Here is a 27750-nt window from a genome sequence, read left to right on the forward strand (position 1 = left end):
TGTTTTAAATAAAATAATTTTATTTGAGAGGCTGCAGATGGAGTATGCAATAGTTATAAATGTTCTTCCACTCTTCAAACTACCTGACATTACAGCCAGAACAGAATTTGTGCTTCCATCAATGCTTTCTTCATCACGTGTCACAGAAAGAGCCCAAAATGCTTTACAAAATCCATTACATTTTAAGACCATTTCCAATATCTGTTTCTATAAATCAAGAAATCCATTTATTCAAGGTTACATATGGAGAATTAATCACACAGAAATCATATCGTCTTCTTTCTCAAAAATTAAAGCATTTTACTGTTCTTGGCATTCCTGTATGTGATGGCACTGGTTTTTTACATTTGCATTAATTGGAAATATACAGTCAAAGTTCATGGGCTTAAAGTTCATGAGATATTGAAAAGTTCAATACAGAACTCTCACTAATAAATGTTGCATCAAAATAGGACAAAGTATAAGGATACTGTAACCTCCCTGTTTGGATTCTGCCTGACACAGACACTGGCAACTATTATTATAATGTAACCTAAGAAAACATAACTGGAAGAATACACGAAGCACTAAGAGAGAGAGAGAGAGACAGAGAGAGCTTGAATAGCTGTCTAAGTATTTTGAATCAAGAACAAGTAATTATGGTTAACTATTCATAGGAACCTCTGCAACACAATTCCTATGAACAGAACTATCTTAAATGAATCATCTGAAAAAAGTTACTGAAAGAGTCATTAAAACAATAGAGATAACAACTCCAGCTTTTAGAATAAAGGAATGGGAACAAGTCACTTCTGGGTTGCAGTTTCTTCATTGGTAAAATGAAGATGATGAAAGTAGATAACAGTTGGGATTCTTTCCAGGTCAAAGAATTTGTGATTCTTTACTCGAAATCTAGTCCTCAGTATGAAATCTCAACTCTTATTTAAGTAACATTTCCATTTACTTTTAAATGGACGTTGTAGGCAAATAGCTGTAAGCTATATATGACCCTTTAAGTTTTAATATCATATTTCAATTATTTTTAAAAGATCAATAATTTATAGAAACAAAAAAGAGATGACCATAACTACTGTACTATAAAGAAATATTTAGTCACTTCCTTTTTTAACACGATATACTGAAAACAGATGTACTAATAACACTGAATTGTACTTGCAGAATTCATGTAATTCATAAGAGCAGTATAATAGCAAATATGTTACAAAAAACACTGAGCTGAGATACAATAATTTACAAGTTAGTACTCTGCAAAATATGGATACGAAATTTCAGATTTTTAAGAACTAGAAAAATCAATTAAAATGGGGGGGGCACATTATATAACAAATTTCAAGGGAAAATATCATACCAACATATATTTAAACCTAGTTTCTCCAGTTGAAATTCAAAACAGTCTTCTTCCATTTTCTACATATTTTTGAAGGGATAGGGCGAAAAGTTAATATGGAATACTTCTGAATATTCACCAAACAAAACCAAAGATTCACTTTTTCCTTTTTCCTTTATTTGAGGACTTTGATCCTTTTTCTGGTTTGGCTTCCCAGAGAGCATTTCTTACAAATCTTGAAGCAGCTCCTTTATCCAGTTTGGCAGCCATTTTCTTGTCTGTAATTTCTTTGACTCTGTTCATATATATTCTTATTCTATCCTATAAAATAATAACAATTGATATCACTAAAATATTTATCATGATTAGTTTAATTGCAATATCCTCTATCAGAACAGACTCCAAAACTGTATTAAGTGGAAGTCCAAGCATAGAATGTCTCTGAAAATTACCTCAACATCCTCAAATCAGAGTTCTGGTGCATCCATAAGCTATGAAATTATTCCTGTCTAGACTTTCCCCAAATAATAACTAACGTATTACAAAGCACTTTAAGGTTTATAAAATGCTTTCCTCAAAACAATTCTGTGAAGTAGCTACTGAAATATCATCATCCCCACTTTTCAGACTTAGGTAAGAGAGACTGAAAATTGATTTACTTAGGTTCTCACAGCTCTGAACCCAGTTCTCCTTACTCCAAATACAGACTCTTTCCACTAAATAATCAATGTCTCACTCCAAATAAAGTACAAGAATTATGGAATCTTAGAGTTAGAAAAAAATCTTAAAGATCATCTACTCTACCTCCTGACATCTCTCTATTTTATAGATAGAAATATAAACCCCAAATAAACAAGAAGTAGCCTCCCAGGTCACATAGCAAGTCAACAGCTAAGCCAAGACCAGAAGGCTTCCTTACCATTATAATACACTGCTTCTGCTAGAACCCTCAATTATCTCTGTATATATTTCCTCCTATAATCACAAGTGGATATTATGCAAATGAAAAATTTTGGGTGTAATGGTAGACTACTTACATAAAATGAACACATGTTCCTTCCCACTCCCCAATTCCCAAACAAATGCAAATGTTTGACTTTCAATGTTGTTTTATAAATGATTAACATATGAAATGCGATTACCAAATCCTCACAGCACTTGTCTTCTACTTCATATATTTAGTACACTATACTCTGTACTACATCTGTCTGCACATTTATCTTTCCTACTGTGCTATAAGTATCTTGGGGCCTGAGACCATTTCATTCAACTTTTATCTACTCAGTGCCTAGCAAAGTGCTTTGTTAGATCTGTTAAATACATGAAGAATAAAATTCTCCAATGAAATATACACTCCAAGCAGGTAGATTTTACAAGGTGAGAAACATACAATGTTGCTATACATTCATACAGGTATGACCGCTAATCAGAATAGAGGGTTACTTTATATATCAGTTTGAAAAAAATGCCACTGATAAGCAGAAACCCCCAAGATGACAGCAAATGAATGATGAGGCCTAAATGTACATTTCATCAAATTCATCAAAGTAACCACAACATGCCCAGAAAATACAGGGCTGTAAAACTGGAAGATTGACTTTTTTGACTGCCCTTTCTTCATTAAAGGTACAGAACAGCAAATGATCCAAAAAACAAAGAAGGAAGAGGGAGATTCAGTCATTTACTTGGATACTTGTAAAGTACAGAGCACAAAGAAATATGATCTTTTTCTTACAGAACTAAACAGGATAAACTCCTGTTCTTCAGTTTGAAAGTCATGCTCCTCTGTACTCTTTAGTTTCATGATTTCTCATAATTGCTAAATTTAAAATCAAAAAAATTCTGCAGCACCAAGAATCTTGAGACTGGAAAAATGTTCTGCTTCATTCATTAAGACAGGGAAAAAGCAATCTGGTTTACTCAGTTTTTAAAAAACTAATGACAAAAATTTGCTATTCAGCTGAAATTAATACAGGTGACCACATATTTCTTGAAGTTAAAGTTGGTTTGTCTTATATACTTTAGTTTTATATGTGTTGTCTGTGTGTGTGTATATATATGTGTGTGTGTGTATGTATATACAGACACATATATAACCATAAAGTAATAATAGATTAATATATATTGATTATACTGACATTCTTATTTATAAAGGGAAGTCAAAAAGGCAAACAAAGTTTGATTTCTAATTTTTTCTTCAAACTGAATGATTTGATTTGATTTTTGAAGTCAGCAGAAATGCTAAGACACTAGACCTTATATACTGTACTTATGTATCTAAATGGAATACAAAGACAAACCTAAAAGATTTATTATAGGTTGTAAATATGTCACTAATGCAGAATTACTGGACAGTACACATACAACTGGTGCCAAAAAAGCTTTTAGCTTTGTTGCTGAACTGGATTCTTTACTGCTGAGAAAATGAATTAATGGAGGAATTGAAAAGGTGGGTGGGGGAGGAACTTTCCCGGCTTGGCTAGTAAATCAACTGGAATATACTTTTTAGAATTGTGTAAGAGTTTGGGACTTTTTAAAAAAACTGCTTTGGAGATGGTAAGGATTTCAAAAGTATATGTGGGAAAAATATTATATACATTATGCATATAATTATTTAATCTAATGTAACTGAAACATTTTCCCAGCCCATTTAAATCTGGAAATCACAATTGTTCTCAATCTAGTTTTTTAGTTAAAGGGTTAAAATAAGGAAAACGAAAGGTAAAATTACAATTACCTCATTTGCTTACGTAATTTCAGAAGACTTAGACAATTTTGCTTTTCATAAATGATACTGTGATACAAAGGTACTGTGACTTTTTAAAATTTAAAAGAATCAGATTATACCCACACAATCATCTTATGCACAAATCTACAAGGTAGTAAATAGAGCAAAAAAAATGGGAAGCAAAAGCTTACTATTTCCTGCTTTACTGGATGTTCCTTGGGATTAACTCCTTGAGTGGCCAAGTAAACTGTCAGAGAAAATGAGAAAGGTTTAATAATAATTTTTTAAAAGTGTAATTTAAAAACCACTGATAGGATATTTTATAGTGGTGACTCCCTTCTAACTCTCAAATTCTGTGCTCTGTGAAAATAATCTGTATAGAAATTGAAAGCACCGCAATCAAGTAAATTAGACAAAATAAAAATTGCAGAAATTTATATCTTAAATTACTTAACATACATGCAATAATAAATTAATTTTTTGCTTATTCTGACTTTTAAAAAGACAAAGGTAGTTATTTATTTTTTAAAAATCCTAAAGCTCGACTGAATTGAAATTCTTCGTCAAAATGAACTTTCCCCTTTGACTTAACTCACATATATTAGTTTACTTACCCCAAAACATTGAATTCAACGTATAAGCAGAAACTAAATCCAACTTGGCCTGTTCAAGTGGATCCAACTATTAAAAAATAAAGTTTTAGGTCAATCAGACAGCATTTAAAATATTACCAAGCATCAATAAAATATGTCCTACAGTCCAATAATTAAATGATCTGGAAACTATTGAAGAAAAGGAGATATTTCATTCACCTATTTTAACAACAAATTTTCACTTCGAAGTACCATTTTTATTTAGACAAAGAAAATGTGTACAATGCAAGAAAAATATTTTAAATTATTTTAATTTTTGAAGTTGTGATCTGGGCTTTGTATGTCAAAAGTAATTCATCAATATAAACACTGTACATGATGTATTTATGTATGAGGAGCAGGCTGAAATACTTAGGCTGTACCAAAGACAGAGAAACATAATGAAATTTGTTTGGGGCTGTCAAAATCAATTTATTGTTTTTGTCCTATAGGTTTTCCAGAAACTCTGATAACATCATTCCACTACTTAAAAGCTCAAAGATGGATTCTGTCAAAAAGAATGTTGTGAGCACTCCTTCTCATAACCCAACCACAACAAAAAATGTTTACAGCTTAGATGTGTATTTATTAAACTTTAGGAATTTTCTCTCCTATAAACTATACAGAATTTGGATAGGAGAATATATCACCAAGCTATTTTTTCTCATCCAGTAACTTGTTGAGAAGATGAAGCATTAAGGTTTTAACATCTACTAATAAATACATCAATTAGAGAAAGATGTTTATTTTATTTTTTACCTTTTGTAATAACTCATTTCTAGAAACTGACATCATGGTCTTCAGCATTTCATCCACAGAACGAAGAGAATTCTCAAACGTTGACAGATAGTCATGAATTTCTGTCGGATAGTCTTCTCCACTAATGTCTTCTTCTGCCATGCTAACTGGAAAGATATATAAAAAGTATTTGTATATATTACTTAATGAGATCTTAGATATTTGCTCTCCTGTCTAACAATTATTTTATCAGTCTTACACCAAGAATTCTAGACATGTTAAGAGAATTAAAACACAGTTGAAAAGCAATTAATCAAACTATCAGGGATGTCTTTTTACAGCATAATCCTAGAGAAAAGAAGACAGTGCTTTAAAAACAAAGGTTAAAGTTCAATTGTCCAATGTACATTCCACTAATATATTGCTGAAGCACTAAAGATGTTAACTAGCAAGAATAGAAAAACAATGATAAAAATTCTGGAACTCTTAAAACTCTACAGGAATAAAAGACTAAGTCAATCACAGTCTCATAGCAGGAGATGATATCTGAATTAGTAATTGGATCATATGTCATTCAAATGCAGACATAACAAAAACATAAGCTCTAATGTCTGTAGGTAAAAACCCATAAAAATCTTGGATTAAACTGATAAGAGAAATCAGAAATCTGATATCTGAAAAGCTCCAAATACAATACGAATTGTTGCTCAAATCCAATTACATAAGCACTTTAAGTCTATTTTAAAATTTATCTAAAAAAATTTAGAATTGCCATAAATCACATTGTAGTTGTTCAGTCATGTCCAACTCTTCATGACCCTTTGGGGTTTTCTTGGCAAAGATACTGGAGTGGTTTGCCATTTCCTTCTCCAGCTCATTGTACAGATGAAAAAACTGAGGCAAACATGGTTGAAGTAACTTGCCTAGGCTAGTTAGTGTCTGAGGTCAGATTTGAACTCTGGAAGATGAGTCCTTCCTGAATCCAGGCCTGGCACTCTATCCACTGCTCCACCTAACTGCCACATATAGAACATTGAAAGTAGGGAGTTTAGCTGAAATGCAGTGCAGAGTGCAGAGCTGTCTTTCAAGCTAAGGCACAATTTTGTCTACCTATCTGTTCTTCTCCTTTGCTTTTTAATACTCCAATATTCCCTCCAATGCATTTGTGAACTCACTGAGATGAGTATTTTCTTCAACAATGCAGATCGCAGTCCTTTTACATCAGCCCATCCAATGCAACTCTGAGTTCCTATCCACACACTGGCCTTCCTTAAGTTCTCCTGACATCTCTATTCATGACAAGGAAATCAAGAGAACACACATCACTTCTCCCTCATTCTCACCCCAAGAGTAGCCCATCTTTTTCAATCATACTTTTCTTTAATGACACTTTTACACCATTTCCCCTTCATAATTCTTTATGAAGCCTGTCCATGCCCACCACGCACCTCTCTACTGCACTTTGGGTGATCTTCAACTTAAGATCTTGGGAAGCTGTCTCACGACCTGGAATTCCACATCCCTGGAACATTAGTATTAAAAAGACAGGCTTCTGTTTCAGGGAATAGCTTGACAACATTAAAAGAAACAGTAATTTCCCAAAGGCAATCCAGTCCCCTCTTCCTCCTGATCTTCTGTGATTACTGCACTATTCAAAGTTACAATTATGTAAAATATGGTAACTAGTTCCAAACTAATAGAAATATGCAGTGCAAATTGAAATAATTCAGTCACTTCTGAGGAATTCATTATTCACACTAATCAAGACCCAAGTATAGGTATGTACATATAAACTCACAAACCAATTCCATATATGATCTGTCGATCCTGTTGCAAGTCAAAGAGCATTTACTAAGAGCACCTAAAATATGCCAGGCAGTGGGCTGTGGATACAAAGAAAGCATTCTCGCCCCCACCCCCAAATGTTCCTATACTCTCAAAAAACTCAGACAATATGCAAACAACTACATACAAACAAGCTATATATGAGATAAAATGGAGATAATCAACAGAGGGAAGGCATTAAGAGGATCCAGAAAGGCTTCTTGTAGGTGGAATTTTAGCTGGGACTTGGAAGAAGCCAGGAAAGCCAGAAAACAGATGAGAGAGAATTCCAGGCATAGGGGACAGCCAGTGAAAATATAAAGTTGAGAAATGGAGTATTAAGGAATAGAAAAGAGACTAGTATCGCTGAATTACAGAGTTCACTGCAGGAATAAGGTATAAGAAGATGGGAAAGAAAAGTGGCCAAGTTATAAAAGGCTTTATATTTGAATAGACCAAGGGTTCTCAAATTTTTGGCCTCAGGACCTCTTTGTGCTCTTAAAAATTACTGAGGACTCTCCCAAAGAGCTTTTGTTCATGCAGGTTCTATTGATCAATATTTACTGTGTTCAAAATGAAAACATCTTTGCATTATTATGAAAATGATTTTGACCTTGTAGGTACCCTGAAAGTATCTCAGGGACCACAGAAGTCACCATACCACACTCAGGGAACAGCTAAAACACACCATATCATAGCCTGGACAATAGGCATTCTACTTGGTTTTTCTTCTGCAGACAAGTGAGGCAAACTCTTTAAAGCAATTATGTATCTCATGTAGGAGAGTCAGCAGTGTTACTGGTTTTGTGCAATTAGCAGAACGTTCCTCCACAAACAAGACTACCTACCTAGAAGACGCCTCTATCTATAGTGAATAGCTGCTTGACTCGGACTCTCGAAGGAATCATTTCCCAGACACCAGCAAACAAACATGAAAAGCATTTATTTCCCCCTTTTTCTCTCTTGCTTGATATTAGTGTGTACAGGGTCAAACAAGGTTACCTCTGTCATTGCAACTTTCTAAGGAATCTTATATAATTTTGACTTTTAAAGCAGTTTGTTTGTTTTGCTCCATCTAATCAATTTTTTTAATAATAAAAAGCAGAATTCTTTCACTCAACAGTAAAGAGGCAGAATACCACTTTGTGAAAGTGTTCCTGTTGCATTATTTCGCCCATATCAAGAGGCCCTCAGTATAGTGCGTGTTAAAGTAGACTTTTTTCACTTTCTTTACATGCCTTGCTTTTTATTGGGTTTTTTTTTTTGGCAACATGGGTAATACAGAAATGTTTTACGTGACTTGATAACGTATAAGTGATATCAGATTGCTTGCTTTCTTAATGTGTAGGGGAAGGATGGGAGAGAATTTGGAACTCAAAATTTTTCAAAAATGAGTGCTAAAAACAAACAGAAGCCTCAGTAAACAGATCAATCAAGTAAGCACATGGGTTATAAGTTACTGCTGTTCTCCTGATCATCTTGTTTGTAATAAGGTCAAAGGTATATTTTTTTAATTATGAACATCAACAAACAGAAAAATTTCAGTATAAAAACGAAACAAGATCAAACAGTAAAGATATAGTTTGTTTTTTAAAATGTACACATTAAAATGCGTATATTAAATTTAACCAAGTAGTAACAATTTTTTTTTCTATTTATTTGTGCCACAGTAATTCTACCTTAAATTTTGGCAAGAATGTTAATTTTCCCTCCCATAAGGTGGAAGGGAAGATGGGGAAGGAACCCTGGATGGAATTCAGATGACTAGATGGTGTCTAGGGGCCCTCCAAGGTTATGGTGGCTATGATTATGGAGGTTTTTATACAATTTCTCTACTTCTCAACCCTTACAACATATATTGGCACATAAGCTGTCAATATTATCATGGTAGTCTGTTTACAATTGCCTGTCAACAACATGAAGTGAACAGGGTCCCATGGAATGCTTCTTGTATGCCTTTAGATAGATGATAAAAGTATTTTACATACATTATTTCATCTGCACATCACAACAATCACGTAGGGTAGGTCCTATATATATATATATATATATTATCAACCCCATTTTACAGATGAGAACATTGAGGCTCAGGTAGATTACTTTACTTGATCAGTAAGTCATACAACTGATAAGTGTCAAATATACCATCTGAACCGAAACCTTCTTGATGCTGGTAAATGGAAAAAGAATTATCTTTGGAGTCAGAGGATCTGGATTCAAGTCCTGCCTCTACTGTAGACCTTCTCAGGGCTTTGCATCAATGGCTAAACAAATTATGGAACACAAATGTAATGGGATATTGCTATGCCTTAAGAAATGATAAATATTAGAAGACTGATAATGAAGCATGCATCCTACCTCTTGGCAGAGAAGTAAGGGACTAGGGGCAGAGAATGAGACATATATTTTCATACACAGCAAATGTATGGATTTCCTTTGCTTCCCAATATTTATGGGGGAAGAGTTTGTGGATAGTGGTAATGATGTCAAAAAAAAAGGGAACACAGAAGCAGGGAACTTTTGTTACTATAGTGTTAAAATGAATCCATGCCTCTAAAAAAAAATAAACTACATAATTATTAAGGGCTGTTAAGGGGTCCCCTGCACTTGTCTTTTTGAGTTGCCATTGTAATAGAAGTTCATAGTTTTACATATACTTGTCTTTTTCCATTCTTTGTATACTGAAATGTTCAAGACTGATGTTTAAGTTCATAATTTTAAAAAAGAAAATCTAAGTAAAAAAATAATATGAAGAATTCAGAGAAGAATGGAGAGACATACACTAATGCAGAGTACAAAAGGAAAGTGATATACTCCAACAGCAGATATAGAAAGACTAAAAAGAACAAAACTGAACACTGTGTAATTATAATAACCAAACCTGAAGAAGAAAAGAACCTCCCTTCTTTTTTCCAGAAGGAGGTTAAGGAAATGAAGCCCTGTATATATGGCCAAATTTCATTGAGACACTGGTAAATTTGAGCTGCTTTTTTAAAATTATTATTCTTTGTTACAAAGGACAACTCTCTAGGTGAGAGAAAGACTCAGAAATTAAAGTGATGTAAAAACAACACGTCAGCAAACTTTTTCTTTATAAATGAGAGGTGGGACTAGTAAGAATATACAACCTAAGGCCATCAAAGACATAAAAGTGTTCTGTTCCATTCTCTTGCATGGCCATGCCAAGAAGCCCTCAGTATAGTGTAACTGGTGTTGGTGTTAGTGGGACCTTTTTTTATATCAATCAACAAGCTTTTATTAAGCGTTTATTATGTGCCAGGCACTATACTAAGTGCTGTGGATACAAAGACAAAAGTGAAACAAGTCCCTATCCTCAGGGAGCTTAATTTCTAATGAAAGAGAAATTGTACACATACAGGTACAGACAGAATACATACAAAGTGACTACAATGTAGTTTTGGGAGGGGACATACTACTACTACTACTACTACTACTACTACTACTACTACTACTAATAATAATAATAATAATAATAATTAGCATATAGAGAGAGCTTTACAAAAATTATCTAATTTTATCCTCATGACAACCCTGGGAAGTAGGTGCTACTATCACCCTCATTTTATAGATAAAGAAACTGAGGTAGACAGAGGTTAAGTGAATTGCCCAGAGTTCATCCAGCTAGGAAGTGTATGAGCCCAGATATGAAGTCAAGAATGGTTTCATGAAGGTAGCAATTGAGCTGAATCTTAAAGGAAATAAGAGATTCCAAAGGCAGAGGGGTGGAGGGAATACATTCCACACTTGGACCCTAGAGATACAGCATCACATGCGCAAAATAACAAGTCAGTGTGACCAAATCAAAGAGTTCAAGGGGCAGAGTAAAGTAAAAAAAAAAGTCTAGGAAGGTAGGAAGAGGACAACAGGCTGTGAAAAGCATTAAATGTCAAACAGAATAGACAATGGAAGAGCTACTGAAGTTTGTTGAGTGGAGGCAGCAACATGATCAGACCTACCCTTTAGGAAAATCACTGTGTGAAGGATGAAATGCACTGGAGAAAAAGCTTGAGGCAAAGAGACTAAGCAGTGGGTTATTCCAGTTGTCCAACATAGAGGGGATAAGGATCTAAAGAAGAATGGTGATTGTGTGAATGGAGAGGAGACACATGGGAAAGATGCTGTGGAGATAGAAATAACAAGATCTGACAAATGACTGTAGTGAGTGAGAATAAAGAGTCATGGTTGTGAGCAAGAGTGACTGGCAGGAGGGTGGTACCCTTGTCAGTAACAGGGAAGTTTGGAAAAGTGGTTGGTATGGAAAGATATTAAGTTCAATTCTGGACATGATGAGTTTGAGATACCTGACACTGTCAAATGGCTTTTAAAAAGTGGTACATGTATGTAATATTACTGTACCTTAAGAAATAATAAATATAAAAAAGAGATAAGGATGAGAAGACATGAATTAATGCAAAGTAAAGAGAATCGAAATATCAGCGTAACACAATGATTACAACAATGTTAAGCAGAAAGAATGAAAAACAAAACTGAAACAATGTATAATAATAATGAACAAGGTTATCTCAAAGAGATAGGTTGCAGGGTAGGTACAGAGGAGATTCCTTCTAACAATCTTCTCTTTGGGCAACCAAGAAATAGACAATTTATATAAAAATTACTTTAGCTCTCTAATTCCTGCTGAGATAGATAAGCAAGTCTAATTACAACCAAAATATCATTAAACAAAACCTCTTAAAATAAATTTCTAATACAGAGAAAGAATGCTGCCTAAGGCTGCTTAGCAAGAGGTAGCTGGGGGGGGGGGAGTGAAGGCCCCCAAACCCTCTTTGAGTTCTGGAATGCCACTTATCAGATTGTAACCTTAGGCAAACTGCTTAACCCCCCAAGCCTTACTCTTCTAATCTGTAAAATGGGGATACTCATTTGACTTGTACCAGCTACCACAGGGTTAATTATATAAGGTGTTTTGTAACCATTAAACACTATATAAAATGTCAGTTATTCTAATTATCACTGGATTACCAAAGCAATTAAGTATCATATAAAGTATTTCATCACAAATTACTAAGTATTTTTGCTACTGAAAGACCTTATTTTAAAAGCTTAAAGAAAGTTCTTGGCAAGGAGTTCTGCACATTAAAATCACAGAGGAGTCTTTGGGGAAATTTTGTAGTTGTATGTAAAAGAAACATCCACTGAAATTCATGAGAGGAAAGATGTGAATAGACCAAGAGTATACTGAACTAGCTACAAGTTTCTGATTGAAAATATCCTCATCCCAAATATCACTTATCTGGTGATTTTCAATTCTTACTTTCAAGACTTCTCCCTAATGAGGAAACCGCAGCACCTTAATGTGCCAAAACGGTAACCCTCTAAGTCCAATAACGCCAGAACAACAGTAACAGACTGCAAGGTGCTGACGGCAGACAGCAGCAACCTCACAAGCCCGTCGGCCAGAGTGAACACGTAGAGTGCAAAGTTCCAGCCTATGTACAGCAACTGTCAAAATTACATTAAGTGTAAAGTAGCTTACAGATAACACCCAACTTTAACCTTTAGGCAATCTTCCTTTCAATCTGTTCATAAAACAGCCATCAACCCCAAACCATAACTGCCTCATTTAACTATTCTTAAAACTTGCTGTAGAAGCAACAGGATTTTACTGTGCCACAATTTGAATGCACTTTAGTCACTTCTGATTTGGTTATTCTCCTCAGTCAGAACTTTTTTTCTCAATTTTATTAAGAATTTGTTTAAACAGACTCAAGATGCAACTGGAACTACACGTGTCTGATGCAACTAGTGAGCTGTTAAAATTGTTTCCACAAACATAAAAAAAAAGGAACCTTTTGCGCCTGAATGTTAGAACAGTCAAATGAAAGGCAGTGTGATATAGCAGAAGGAGCCCTGGCAAGACCAGGAGATCCGGGGCAGTTAGGTGGCACAGTAGATAGAGCTCTGGCCTTGGAGTCAGGAGGACATGAGTTCAAATGTGGCCTCAGACACTTGACACTTATTAGCTGTGTGTGACCCTGGGCAAGTCACTTAACCCCACTGCCTAGCCTAAAAAAACAAAATTTTAAAAAATTTTTAAAAAAAGATCAGGAGATCCAAGCTTAACATCATCTCATGACTTGACCAGAGCTTCTTAACCTTTCTGTGTCACAGATTCCTTTGTAAGTTTCATGAAGCCCATGGATCTCTTCTCAGAATTTTTTTAAATGCATAAAACAAAATACAATCAATTACAAAAGAAACCAATTACATAGAAATATAGTTATCAAAATATTTTTTTAAAAGTTCATGTCATACCCTTTGATCCAGCAATAGCACTTTTAGGGCTATATCCCAAAGAGATCAAACAAATGGGAAAAGGACCCACATTTACAAAAATATACATAGCAGCTCTTTTTGTGGTGGCAAAGAATTGGAAATTGACAGGATGACCATCAATTGGGGAATGGCTGAGCAAGTGTGGTATATGAATGCAATGGAATACTATTGTGCTATAAGAAATGATGAACAGGCTGACTTCAGAAAAACCTGGAAAGACTTATATGGTTTGATGCTGACTAAAGTGAGCAGAACCAAGAGGACTCTGCACACAATAACAGCCATGTTATGTAATGACTAAGACTGTTAAACTGAACCTTCTCAGCATTACAAGGATCTAAGACATCGCCAGAGGCCTCGTGATGGAAAATGCTGTCCATATCCAAAGAAAGAACTATGGAAGTCGAATCGCTATCACTTATTTTTACCTTCTGTTGAATTTTGTTTCATCTTTCTGATGGTTCCTCCTATTGGTTTTAATTTTTACTTACAACTTCACTAATGTGAAAATATGTTTAATGGGTATGTAAATGTAAAGCCTATATCAGATTGTGAACCATCTTGGGGAGGGTGGGGGGGGGAGAAAAATTTTCAACTCAAAAGCATATGGAAGTGATTGTTGATAAATCAAAATAAATTAGTAAAAAATTTTTTAAAAAGTTCATGTCAGCTTAACATACTACATAAAATAAATGCCAGCTATCATTACTTAGGGTCATACTGATATGAATCATCTGAGAAAAAAAGGCAATCTCCAGAAAGTTAGAAGGAAGTGAGGACGTCACAAAAAAAGCATATAGCAAGGGATAAGGATGGGGAATAGACCTCGGATTTCACTGATATGGAAGTGCCATTTGAGAAAATTCCCTCTACAAGGTAGGTGGCAGAGTAGGTAGCATAATGGACCAACCAGGAGTCAAGATGACCTAAATTCAAATCCTGCCTTAGGCACTGAGTAGCTGTGGGAGCCTAAGCTAGTCACTTAACCTCTGTCAGCCTCAGCTTCTGCATCTGAAAAATGGGGGTAATCAAAATATCGACCTTCCAGAGTGGCTTTGAGGATAAAATGAGGTATCTGTACAGCAGTATGCAAACCTTAAGATGTTATATAAATGCTAGCTGATCATTATTTTTATTATTATTATTATTACCATGACCAATGCTGGTCTGTACTTCCCCTGCCAACTTCTAGTCTGAGTGGGCTGCAAAGTCCCCCCAGCTCTTCCTTCTCAAGCCATTAGTGATGGCAGACAGCAAAGCAAAACCCTTAGGCGGAGCTTTACCTTTCTCCAACTCTAGGTGGCGCTGAAGGCTGGCTTTACCCTCTTCAGTGATAAACTACATTTATGCAAATTAGCTGAGGTATCCATTAGGCTTTGCAGTTTTGGAGTTCTATTATAATAATAATAGCTAACCTTTAAATAGAACCTTATATAGAACCAGGCACTGTGATAAGTGCTTTACAAGTATCTTCTTTGATCCTAACAACAACACTGGCATCTAGGTACTATTATCCCCATTTTACAGATGAGACAAGCTGAGGTTAAGTGACTTGTCCAGGGTCACACAAGCATTTGAGAGCAGATTTGCACTCGGGCCTTCCTGACTCTAGGCTCAGTGCTGTCTCCATTGCCCCAACACAGTAGTCTGTCTACCCTAGAAACTGTATTTCTTGACACGTTTCTGAATTTTTAATAAGTAAAAGAGCTTTCTTTGCCCATTTATAACCTTATACTGGTCCCACATAACCAAGGCATCAATCCACATAGCAGACAAGATCCAAGTCATTATATTCACACCAAAATTTATTTTCTCAACTTCTAGTCTGCGCTGCTTAGAGCACTAAGAGATTAAGTGATGCCCAGATCACACAACTAGTATGTGTCAGAGGTCAAATGAGCCCAAAGCTTCCTGGCTCTCTACCTACTCTGGGAAGTGATGGAGAGAACACTGGGTAACAAAACTGAGGTGATCATGGACCAGTCACTAAACCTCCTCAGCACTTCATCTGTAAATAAGGGGATTGGACCAAAGGGCTTCTGAACTCCCTCCCAGCTCTGGATCCAACACCATGTATTACATGGCCTCTCTGCTGGTTAGTTTGTAACATTTAAAAATCCTCCAAAAGTCTTCCAGTTATCAATTTCCTAATCCTCCATTAAAACAAGGTTTTTTGATCATTCCATTTTAAAAGATGTCAGGTTCAAAAAGATAGCTCCTTAAAAGAAAGTCGAGGGAAGGGAAATAAAACCAACATGCAGTTAGTCGTCCCTTATAAACTGCCTCTAACCACCCCAGGCTTCCAAGATGGTTACTCTGGAAAAGGTACTCAAGCACTGGCCAACTGGCTAAAAGTTATATCATTAGGACATTTTCAGGAGTGGGGAACTAGGTGTTAACTCCCAATGTCAATGAAATCCAAGAATATTACAGATCTCCTGGTCTTCTACAGGATCTCCTAATCTTCTACAAAGTTCCACCAAAACAACAGGGATTGATACTAAAAATTCTTGTACATATTTTTCAGTAGATTAAAAAGTACCCCAGAAAGTTACTTCCCTATATAGTGCCTTCAACACAGAAGGCTGTTACTGCTAAAATGTGTAGTGTCACTAAAAGCAGCATTTACTTGAGAATATTCTCAAGATGGATTTGTATGCTTAATCCTCAAGGAAAGTTCTGCTTCTAATGACCTCAGGAATACAGAGCACCCACAACACAATTATAGCGCTATCCTATTCAACCTTGCCCAGTATTTCTCTTTCAATATCTAGAACTGAATGTGGCATGGCCTATAAATCAACAAATGTGGGAAACATATGCCCTCACCATTTTTCTCCACTAGCTCAAAAGTTCAGTTTATATTCACAAGTCATTTTTTATAAACATTGTTTAATAAAGACACCCCCTAAATAACAGCATTGGCTTCTTTCTGTCCTAGATGGGGAATATGAAGTGCCCTTTAAACAAGAAATATTTGTAAATAGTTATACACTGCTGATGAGTACTTAGGTCTTTTCTATTTTCAAGATGTTTGGTCCATGTTAAATACATGGCAGTCACCTAGATTCGCCTACTTAAACCTCCCTTTCAACATTAGACAAAAGCAATCTTCATATCAGGGAGACAGGGCACTTTAGTGGAAAGACCACTGGACCTACAGTCAGAAAAGATCTGGATAAGAATGTCTCACCTCAGACACTTACTAATGAGGTCACTATGTCCCTAAGCAAGTCAGTTAACATTTCTGAGCCTCAGTTTCTTCAAATGTAAAATAGAAAGAATATCTGTAGTACCTATCCCGACACAGCTGTTGTGAGGATCATATGAGATGTTTAAAAAAGCAAAGCATTATTATATGAATGGCAATAACTAACATCTATATAATACACTAATATAGTTTACAAAGTGAAGAATCATAGATAGGTTTCTTTCGCTTTTCCTACAAAACAACAAAACCTTTAGATGTTTTGCTAGGAAGAATAATTTATTCTAAGTGTTTGTTCATCGATCACGAAACCACCTCGTACAAGAATGAAATTGAGTATTACTGTGCCTGGACAAAGGATGAATATGAAGATTCCAGATAAGCATGAGATGACTTCCATGAAGCAACACAGAATGAAACAAGAAGAAACAGAGAAACAAAAGACACAGTGACTACAACACTGAATGAAAATCACAATGATCAAAAAAAAGAAATGGAACACTGTTTAATTATAATGACCAAGTTGGGCTCAGGAAACAAGGGGAGAGAATACCCTTCCTTCCTCCCTTTCACTGCAAAGGAAGAGAGACTGATTGTATACAGAAAGATAGACACTGCATTTCTCTTATTTCGAGGGAAGTGCAGGACCTCATGAGACAGGTAGAAAGAAGCAGACATTCCATGTAGAGAGTATGATACATAAAAGTACAGAAGTGGCAATCCTCAAGGCTTGTGGGAGATGAGGGGCAGCTAGATGACGCAGTGGATAGAGTACCGGCCCTGAAGTCAGGAGGTCAAATTCGGCCTCAGACCAAACACTTGACACTTACTAGCTCTGTGGCCCTGGGCAAGTCACTTAGCCCCAACTGCCTTAAAAAAAAATTTTTTTTTAATTTAAAAAAAAAAAGACCTGTGGGAGATGGCAAACAAATTAACTTTACCTGGTCAAGGGGAGAAAAAAGGGGAAAAGACACCCCAAGCACAGGCCCTCTTAGGAGAACAGTAATACGTTATGAGGGATGAAAGTTAGTTAATGAAAATCACAAAGTTGCAAAATTGGGGGATATAAAATTAAGGAATTTATGACATGCTAAAGTCTAAAGCTCTCAATGTTCAAGGTACAGGAAGACAGAAGACAGGGCTAAAAAAAACCTTTGGGCCATTTCATATTTATAATATAAAGTAGAGATTTATATTAGGGACATAAGAAATCTAGAGACACGGTATTCTTTTACACTATCAAACTCATCCTCCATAAAATGTTAACTATTCTCCCAAGAGAGGCCTATACCTTTCCTCTCTCTTCTACCAACTACAATCCTTCTTATCCTTCAAAGTGCAAGCCCTATGTTCTAGTACTACCTTCTCTGAATGCTCCATTCCAGAGATCCTCTTAACTTCTGTAGAATAAGCATCACTGTCATCATCCAACACTTACGCAGAGCCTTCTGTTCTAAACAGTTTTTAGTGTAAAAATGTATTTATGTGTACAAATATTTTGTCTTCTAACTGAACTTTAGGTTCCCTAAGGACAAAGAGTCAGCACTTAGTACAATACCGCTGACACAGTAAAAACTAAAAAATGAAGAAATAAAAATAAAGACTGATTAACCACGATTTGATTAGTGTAGTTACTCCTACATATCCCAGCACAGACGGCAGATACTCCACACCTTGGGTGACGGTTTCAAGAGTTGCTATGACCAAAAGCATTCATCAGTCACTCGTCAACCTTCTGGTAATAACTGCCTCCAAAACTAACAGATGAAGGCACAATAACACTAGTGAAAAATGACAATTCACTGTTTGACAGAAGGTAAAGATTTCAAGAAAACTATCAAAAGGATAAATGAATCCAACAAAAGAGTAGTCTGGTGCTTTTTAGGAGCAAACAATTGTTCCTGAATGCATCCCAGTAACCATGTTACACAATAAGCACAGTAATTAATGCTCATAATGACCCTAAGTCATCAAATGAAAGGTTCAATTATATTTTGTATACTATGTCTTAAGGAACTAGGAAAATATATTTTAGAACTTACCATCCAAAATGGTCCAAATCGTAAGCATTAGTATTTGAAGGAATACATTTTGGATTATTTATAATCAGAGTCCTCAGGTGGATTTTCATTTTAGACACTACCTCCACTGGTGGGTTTGTGTGTGTATGTATATGTCCATGTGTATATGTATGAATTTATGTGTATGTATATCAGAGACCTTCCGCAAATTTCTCACATATTAAAGTGCTTTGCAGCACATCAACTTATCTGGAACACCCCACTGCTTGATTATGCTTCATAAGATTTTATGTACAATTTGTGTACTATTTATATACTATTTCCTTATTCCAATATGTTCCATACACAGTAGCCAGAAAAATATATTCCTCAAACACCATTTCAACTCTCTTCTCTGCTTAAGAGCTCCCTAATGCCTCTCCTAATCAAAATTCCTTAGTTTAGTTATTTAGATTTCTATATTAAGCCTGTTCCCTTTCCAAGAGAAATTTCTCTCCAAAGACAAATCCCTGACCAACTCAAGTTATTTTCTTATCTCCCACAAGTCTTGCAGATTTTCTCCTTCATGACTTTGCATACCACCCCAAGACCTCCAGTCCCCTTTATAATGCCTACTCTTCACAAATCTAACATGGAAGAAAATTCACCTTCTCAGGTTGAAGGAAACACACACACACACACACAGAGTTTGCTGTCAATATACATCAAAGTCAACAGGGAAACAAGCAGGGATAGGAAAGGGTAAAAGGGAGAATGATACTGGGGAAGAAATTATCACAATCAAAACAAAATTTCTTTTTCTGAAGGGAGAATTAAAAGGGAGGTTTTTTTTTTTAATCATTAGAACCTAAGGGAAGAAGGGGACCTTAGAATGCCTCTCTGAAAACTGCAGAATGACCCACATGTACAAAAATATTTATAGCAGCTCTCTTTGTGGTGGCCAAGAATTGGAAATTGAGGGGATGTCCATCAATTGGGGAATGGCTGAACAAGTTGTGGTGTATGAATGTAATGGAATAATACTACTGTGCTATTGATGAGCAGGCAGTCTTCAGAAAAACCTGGAAAGACTTGTATGGTCTGATGCTGAGTGAAGTGAGCAGAACTAGGAGAATGTTGTACATAGCAATTGCCACATTGTAAGATGATTAACTTTGACTGACTTAGCTCTTCTCAGCAATACAAGGATCTAAGACAACTCCAAAGACTCCTGATGGAAAATGCTATCCACATCCAAAGAAAGAACTATGGAGTCTGAAGGCAGATCGATGCATACTATTTGCTATTTTTTTTCTCCTGTTTTGTTTTGTTTCCTTTTTCTGGTGGTTCCTCCTATTGGTTCTAATTCTTCCTTACAACATCACTAATGTGAAAATGTTTAATAAATATATATGTACAGCCTATATCAGATTGAGAGCCATCTTGGGGGGGGAGAAAAATTTAAAACTCAAGTGAATGTTGATATATAAAAATAAACTAATAAAAAAAACTGGTGAATGGACAAATTGTGATATATGAATGTTATAGCACATTATTGTGCCATGAGAAATTATCAGAGGCAGATTTGAAAAATACTGGGTTAGTATGAACTGATGAAGAGTGAAGTGAGCAGAATCAGTAGAACAGTTTAAACAACACAGTAAAGAAAAACATTTTTTCTTTTAATCTCAGTCAATGCAATCACCAACCAAGTGTCCAGAGGATCAGTTGCAAAGCATGTTACCAGTCTCCTGACACAGAGGTACAAAGATGGTGTTCATTTATATTACTTGACTATGGTAATTTGTTATGAGTGTTCTTTTTTTCCTATCTCCCGGTTAATTGGAGATGGGTCAGTTTCAAGGAAGGGACCCTAGCAATATGACACTCCCCGCCCCCAAGAAAAAGAGGACAATGGAATATTCTTTGAAATGCTAAGAGAACTGAAGTTCAGAAGAAAGTAGAAAAAGCAAGACAATGTTGAAAGTCATGTGTAGAATTTATTATTTATTATATACCTTTAAGGAAAAAGCAAGTGGTATGAAATGAAGATTCTGTTGCATATGGAATCTTCTTTCATTTTATGCTGTGTATATGGAAATATTCTTTTTGGGGGTTTAAAATGTATAATTTTAAAATAAAATTTTAAAAACAAAATTAATGTCCTTAAGCCTTCCACAATTACCATCATCACCACTGTTTACCACATAGCACCCAAGTAATTTGTGCAATATTAATTTGTACCTTTGTCTTTTATTTGGCTATGTGTATATTTTGTCTTAAGCAGCTGAATCAAAAAGCATTTAATAAGCACCTACTATGTACCAGCACTCAGCAGCAAGGCAGACGTCAAGACTATAGAAGAGATGGCCACAGTCTAAGGAATGAGGGGAAGCATGGCTGGGGCTTTCCTGAAGAACACTTTTTATTGGTAGGTAACAAACCTCATTGTTCTTTGGTATTAACTCAAACTAGTTTTTATCTGAACATCCTGAGTGGCCATTAGACTCAGAGAAATTAAAATGACTATTAAGCAATGCAGTAATACCAAAATGTGAGGTATAGATTATGAGCGCAATGTAGGCTGGCATAAGAAATCCAAAATGTTATAATGAAATGAGTATTGGGCTTGAAGGCAGGAGACAAGCACTATATCTACACAGTGCTTTAAATTTGCAAAGCACATTCCTCACAGCAACCCTGTCAAGGTAGGTAGTCCAAATATTATTAGTCCAGCTAAGACAACTGAGGTTCTGAAAGGCTGATTTACCCATGAGGTAGGATTCAAACCTGGACCCCCAAATCTATAACATACTGCCTCTAAAAACCTGGGTCCAAGTTCAGCTTGTCCCCATTTAAGCACCATGTAATCTTGGAGAAGTCATTTAACCTCAATGACACACTTAAGTTTTTTGATCTGTAAAATATGAATAATACCACTTGTACTAGCTACCTAACAGGAAAAGTGCTTTGTAAATTGTAAAGCACCACAGAAATGTGAGCTGTGATTACTACTCTAAGTAGGATGTTTGCTAGGCACTGAGAGATGATTAAAATTTGGAAAGAAGAGAAGGAACTTCAGTCAAAGCACAGGTACAGAGACAAAAAGGAATGATCTATTTGAGAGACGGTGAGAAATGTATCTGGATGGAAGGTTCCTATATAGATAACAAAACTGGAAAGCTAAGAAGGGGCCAGACCCTTGAATGACTTTTTAAAGAGTTTGAACTTTATCCTGTAAGCAGTAAGAAGCCCTATGGGGCTTATGAACTAGGGAGCGAGAGAAGGAAGTGCCTTAGAAAGCCTTCTCTCCGACAGCTGCCACACAGTTCTGCACAAGGAGTGAGAAAACACATTTTTTTAGATGGATCTTTTCTGGAATTACACAGATACCACAGATTATAAGATTTAAAGCTGAGAGGGTCCTTAAAGATCATTATGTTTAATACCTCCACATTACATAAGAAAACTGAGGCCCAAAGAGCTTAAATGCCTTATACAAGGTGATAATGATAGGGTCTGAGCTCTAAAATAAGGGTTTTTTCCTACTTCTCCAAGAGTAGAAAGTAAATGCTTTGTACTATGTGGTCTATCTATAGAAAATTGTGAAATGACATGTTCACAGTAGGACCCTAGTTCTAGAGCTGACAAGGACCACAGAGGCCACCTGGTTTTACAATGAAGAAACTAGGAGTGAACTGGTAAATGTTTAACAACTGGCTGGGGGGGAGGGAAGAAATAAGGAAATACATATTTAAGTGCCTACTACGTGCCAGGAACTGTGCTAAGTACTGTACAAACATCTCATTTGATTTTCACAACAACCCTTAGTGGTTAGGAGCTATTACTCCCACTTTACAGTTGAAGAAACTGAGGCAAACAGAGGTTAAGTGATCTTGTTATTGTATGTTTGAGGCCAAATTTTAGCTGCCATCTTCCTGACACCTGGCCCAGCACAGTAGCCAGTGAAGTCAACACCAGCTTCCCCTGTGTGCAAAGGACACACTTTTTCCCCCATTTAATAGTATTTTATTTTTTCCAATTACATGTAAAGATAGTTTTCCACATTCACTTCTGTAAGATTTTAAGCTCCAAATTTTTTCTCCCTCCCCAAGATGGCATGGAATCTGATACAGGCTGTACATGTACAATCAATCCTACTGGACATATTTCCACATTAGTCATGTTGTGAAAGAAGAATCAAAACAAAAGGGAAAAACCATGAAAAAGAAAAAAAAAAGAGAAAACAATATGCTTCGATCTGCATTCAGAAGCCATAGTTCTTTCTCTGGATATGAAGAGCATTTTCCATCATGAGTCTTCTGGAACTGTCTTCAATCATTGTATTGCTGAGAAGAGCTAAAAAGTTGGTCATCATACAATGTTGCTGTTACCGTGTAGTGCTCTCCTGGTTCTGCTCACTTCACTCAGCGTCAGTTCACGTAATTCTGTCCAGGTTTCTCTGAAATCCGCCAGCTCACCATTTCTTATGGAACCATTTCTTACAGAATTCCATTACATGCATATACCACAACTTGCTCAGCCATTCCCCAATCGATAGGCATTCCCTCAATTTCTAATTCTTTGCCACCCCAAAAAGAGCTGCTATAAATATTTTTGTACCTGTAAGCCACAGGGCACACTTTTAAGTTTAATCTTCATTATTACTTTCTCCATCACTTTGTTAAGTCTAGACAACCAACACAACCATCAAGCTGCTGATTTCCAGCCTTTACTGATCTGTGAGGTGCAAATTTAACAACTGGTTCAACGAGCTGGCACTGACTCCAGCACACCCTTGGAAGAAGCTAGGTTTCATGGAGCTATGACTTGAACCCAGGTCCTCTGACCCCCAATCAGTCATCAGTCTTTACATTTTGCCAATATTCTTGTTTTGTTTTGTTTTTCAATACTCTTAATAAGTACATGTTAGCTGAATAACTGTCTATCTCACTACTTCTTAAGACTTGATGGTATATTATAGCCTCTCTTTGTAATCCATAGCAGAGATATTAGCCTCTAAGGACTGTCTGATATCCTCAAGCGACCTCTCCAAGTCATTCCACTCCCAAATGCATATAGTTTGTTATTTGAGATTGATAGTTTCGTTTGTTTTGCAGGACCTGTAATTTCATCAGGGCAGGAGCTCCCAAAGAGGAAATTCATTAAAAAATACCTACAACTGTTTTGCAAAAGAGAACCACAGAGTTGCATGGGGAACTGAGCTTCCCAAGGTCACAAATCAGATTGCCCCAGATGCTAAACCTGAACCAGACTGTCCTATTCAAAGGGCCACACAGCTTACCTTATAAAAAACTAAAACAAAGAACAAGGAACTTCCACTCCATTTTTAATTTGAAATGTTTCTAAAATCACCAGGTGAACAAAATCCTCCCAACTTTCATTTCTACACAGCCCTGGGAAGTCACAGATAGAGAGCTAGCCTCAGAACTAGAAAGACCTGGATTCAAGTTCCATCTCTGACACTGGGCAAATCACTTAACCTTTCAGTGGTCTAGGCCAGGGGTGTAAAACACTAGTGCTTACCTAGTGTTGACCCAATCAGATTAAAATGTGATTGGGAAATATTCAACAAAACAAATAAAAATACAATAAAATATAACATTACAATGTAAAATTAAGTCAACATGTACAGGTCAGTTCTCTATTCCCACCTATCTACCTGAATGTGACACTACTGGTTTAAGTAACTCTAAGATTCTAAATCGCAGAGAATATACTATACTGCAAGAGGGATTAGGAGGTGCAGTGGATAAAGCCAACAGGTTTTGAGTCAGGAAGACTGATCTTCACGAGTTCAAATCTGGCCTCAGACACTTACTGTGCAACCCTGGGCAAGTCACTTTATCTTGTTTGCCTCAATTTCCTCATCTGTAAAATGAGCTGGAGAAGGAGATGGCAAATCACTCCAGTATCTCTGCCAAGAAAACCCCAAATGGGGTCACAAAGGGTTGGATGTGACTGAACAACAACTGTCTCACCTGGGAATTCCCTATACCAATGACATCACAGATCCTTTTCATTTTTAGAAATCTGTCTGTTGCAAGTATGTTGTTGCTTAAATGGGGTGAAGAAAATGCTTGTTAATTGGAAAAATAAGAAAATAAGTGAAAATACTTTGGAAAGCTGTGGGTTCCTATGACTACAAATTTAAGGGATCGAGTTCTGAATTGTGATAGAGTAAGCCAAATAACTAAATAAATCATTGATCTGGAAGGAATTTAAAGAGATAATATAGTGGAAACCTCTCATTTTATAAAAAGTACTTTGTAAATCTCAAAAGTGCCACATAAGAGTGAGTTTTTAATTATAAGTGAGAGACTGGCTCAGAGAAATTAAAAGTGACTTGCCCATTATCAGCACTAGAACTAGAACTAGTGAGAAGTCTCCCAGGTATCAGTATAGTGCTGCGTATGTAATCAAGTATATCAAGTCCTAAATACATAAAATAGAGAGAGCTGCTCCAATAATATCCCATACTCGGGGACTGATTTTGGAGAGACAGATATGGGTGCTTGGATCACAATGAGCAGCACATAGCCTGCACTTTAAAAATACTGAAATGGAAGAATTAATCAGATTTTTGCATAGCATACCTCAAAATAAGCACAAGTTTCATCCTTGGGGAAATTGTTACACCAGTAAAAATTACAAAAGGAATTGAAGTCAACAAACAGGAAGGATTTAAAAGGAAGACTTGTTTTCTAATTTTTTTTTTAAAGATACCTAGACCACCAAAACACTGCTCCTATTGGGGTATCTATCCAGAGTAGGACAGCAATGAGGGCAATCTCAGATCTGACTGGGGATAGACCTATGACAATTATAAAGGGAAAGAAAATTCCATTTACTAAAACAGATGAGGCATTGTTCTGCAACATTTATAATAATATTATCGATTCTAGTCCAATTATTAGGGTGATGGATTTCATTGAGGAAGACCTGAGTTCAAATGCTTCCTTAAGACACTTACTCAGCTGTGGAAGCCTAAGAAAGTCACTTAGCCTCTCTCAGCCCTCAGTATCCTTATTTACAAAATGGGGATTATAATAGCACAATACCTTCCAAGGTTGTTATGAGGAAAAATGGGCCAATACATGCAAATACATGCTTGGGGCTACATAAATACCAGACATTATCACTATTATTTTTATTATGCTATCTTAGAGCAAGGGTTCCTAATGTTCTCGTGTGTCATGGACCCCTTTGGGAGTATGGTGAAGGTTATGGACCCCTTCTCAAATCAAATGAGATTCTCTGTTTAGCTGAGCGCTCGGCAGAGTAGGCACACGCTTACGTGCTTATTCCCTTCCCTCCCCCAAGCCATATTTAATTCATGATTTGATTTAATCCTAATTTAATTCGTAAATGATAAATTTCAGAAGAACAGTTATCTCCCCCCTCCAAGTTCATGGACTCCAGGTCAAAGGCTCCCTGCCTCGGGATTGATCACAGAACTTGGCCAGGTTCCCAGGCGCAGAACTCGAACTCAGGTCTCGCTCCCTGGGCACTCACTGAGGCCCTCAAGCTCCCAGTTTGGGCTGCACAGTCACACGTGGTCATGTGTCGATGACAACCCCAAGATTGGCGGAGTACCCTGCCTGTGGGGAGGGTACCTCGATACACTCGCTCCCCCACGTAGGGGGGAAAAAGGAAGGGGAAGGGGAGGAGGAAAGGGAAGAGGAAGTGGGAGGGGGAGGGGAAGATGAAGGGTAGGCAGCTGCCCTGGCACAGCGGGGTTTCCCTCCCGCTCGGAAGTCGGTGCTGCCGGACAACGCGAAGTGAAGAAAAAAGAAGCGACAACGAGCCGAGGGCCCGAAGCGCCCCCAAGCAGGGCTAGCTCCTGAGCTCCCCAGAGAGCAGGGCCGGGAAAAAAACGGTACTGGAGAATGGGCCACGGCCTAGAGGCTATGCCGGGGGGGAGGGGGCAGCGGGGAGGGGGGAGGGAAGGTTGGAAGAACGTGCCCGTCGGGGCCGCGCGCATCCGGGCGAAGACAGGTTAGCACTCGGCCCAAAGCTCACCTCGTCTGGCACTCACTCCTCCGGGGGAAGCCGGCCACGGCGACTACGCGATGACGTAACTCCGCCTCGCGCAGGTCCAGTGACGGCGACGGGGCTGGAGCGCAGGCATGATGAGCCGAGCGCTGAGCTCTCGATTGCCGGTCCTCGCTTCCCCTGTGGAGCCTAGGAAGAGATCCAGGTCCTGGGAAGCGAGGTATCGCCCCGCTCCTGGCCCTCCCAGTCCATTCCATCCCAGGCCATGCCCCCACCCGCGGGGCTCGCAGAACCAGCCCCTCCATGATCTCACCTCGACACCCACAGAATTGAAAGCTGGAAGAGACTTTCGAAGCTAACCTTTTGCAGATAAAGAAGCTGAGGCACAGGGAGGTTCAGGGATGTGTCCAGGAGGTGGAAAGGGCGACTTGCAAAGCCCTGTGACCTTGGTCAAGTCACTGAACTTCCCAGAGTCTCAGTTTACTCATCTGTAAAATGAGGGGATCGATTTGATAGAATCCTGTACCAAAGGGGCTTATTATGCCCAATCAAGTGGGAATAAAAAGGACCAGACAATGATTTTTTTTGCAAGAATTTCCTCTCTTATGATACAGAGAGACCCCAAGCAGTTCCTAATAAGGCCTTAATATACAAGACATTATTCAGATTAGGCACGGTTCTGCAACATTTATCATCGTCATGGTCATCATTATTAGTTATAATGTCAATAATAAGTATCTAGGCAGTCCAGTGACTAGGGTAATGGATTTCTCTGAGAAATACCTAAATTCAAATCTAGCCTCAAGATACCTCCTATACTGTGTGACCGTGGGTTAGTCACTTACCTTCTCTCAATCCTCATACTGATTTGTAAAATGGGAAAGATAGTAATAGCACGTAAGTAACCACTGGAGTTGTAAACTGGAGTGACTAAAATGTGTATATCCTTTGATCTGAAG

General features: G+C 37.1%; 1 protein-coding gene across 2 annotated transcripts; it reads right to left on the reverse strand.

The window, feature by feature from the left end:
* On the reverse strand, positions 1 to 26892 carry C1D (C1D nuclear receptor corepressor). Of its 2 annotated transcripts, none has more exons than XM_020985412.1 (5): positions 26819 to 26892; positions 5447 to 5592; positions 4670 to 4736; positions 4247 to 4302; positions 1 to 1648 (listed from the first exon to the last, which is right to left on the reverse strand). In XM_020985412.1, the coding sequence occupies exons 2-5, from the start codon at positions 5585 to 5587 to the stop codon at positions 1484 to 1486; spliced, it is 429 nt and encodes a 142-aa protein (XP_020841071.1). In that variant the 5' UTR covers positions 5588 to 5592; positions 26819 to 26892; the 3' UTR covers positions 1 to 1483. The 2 variants fall into 2 exon arrangements, with proteins under 2 accessions (XP_020841071.1, XP_020841072.1); XM_020985413.2 differs by lacking the exon at positions 26819 to 26892 and adding an exon at positions 6874 to 6947.
* Positions 26893 to 27750: the final 858 nt, after the last annotated feature.

The sequence above is a fragment of the Phascolarctos cinereus genome, unplaced genomic scaffold (assembly GCF_003287225.1).
Source record: "Phascolarctos cinereus isolate Bilbo 61053 unplaced genomic scaffold, phaCin_HiC Scaffold_2;HRSCAF=192, whole genome shotgun sequence".
NCBI classification, from domain to species: Eukaryota; Metazoa; Chordata; class Mammalia; order Diprotodontia; family Phascolarctidae; genus Phascolarctos; species Phascolarctos cinereus.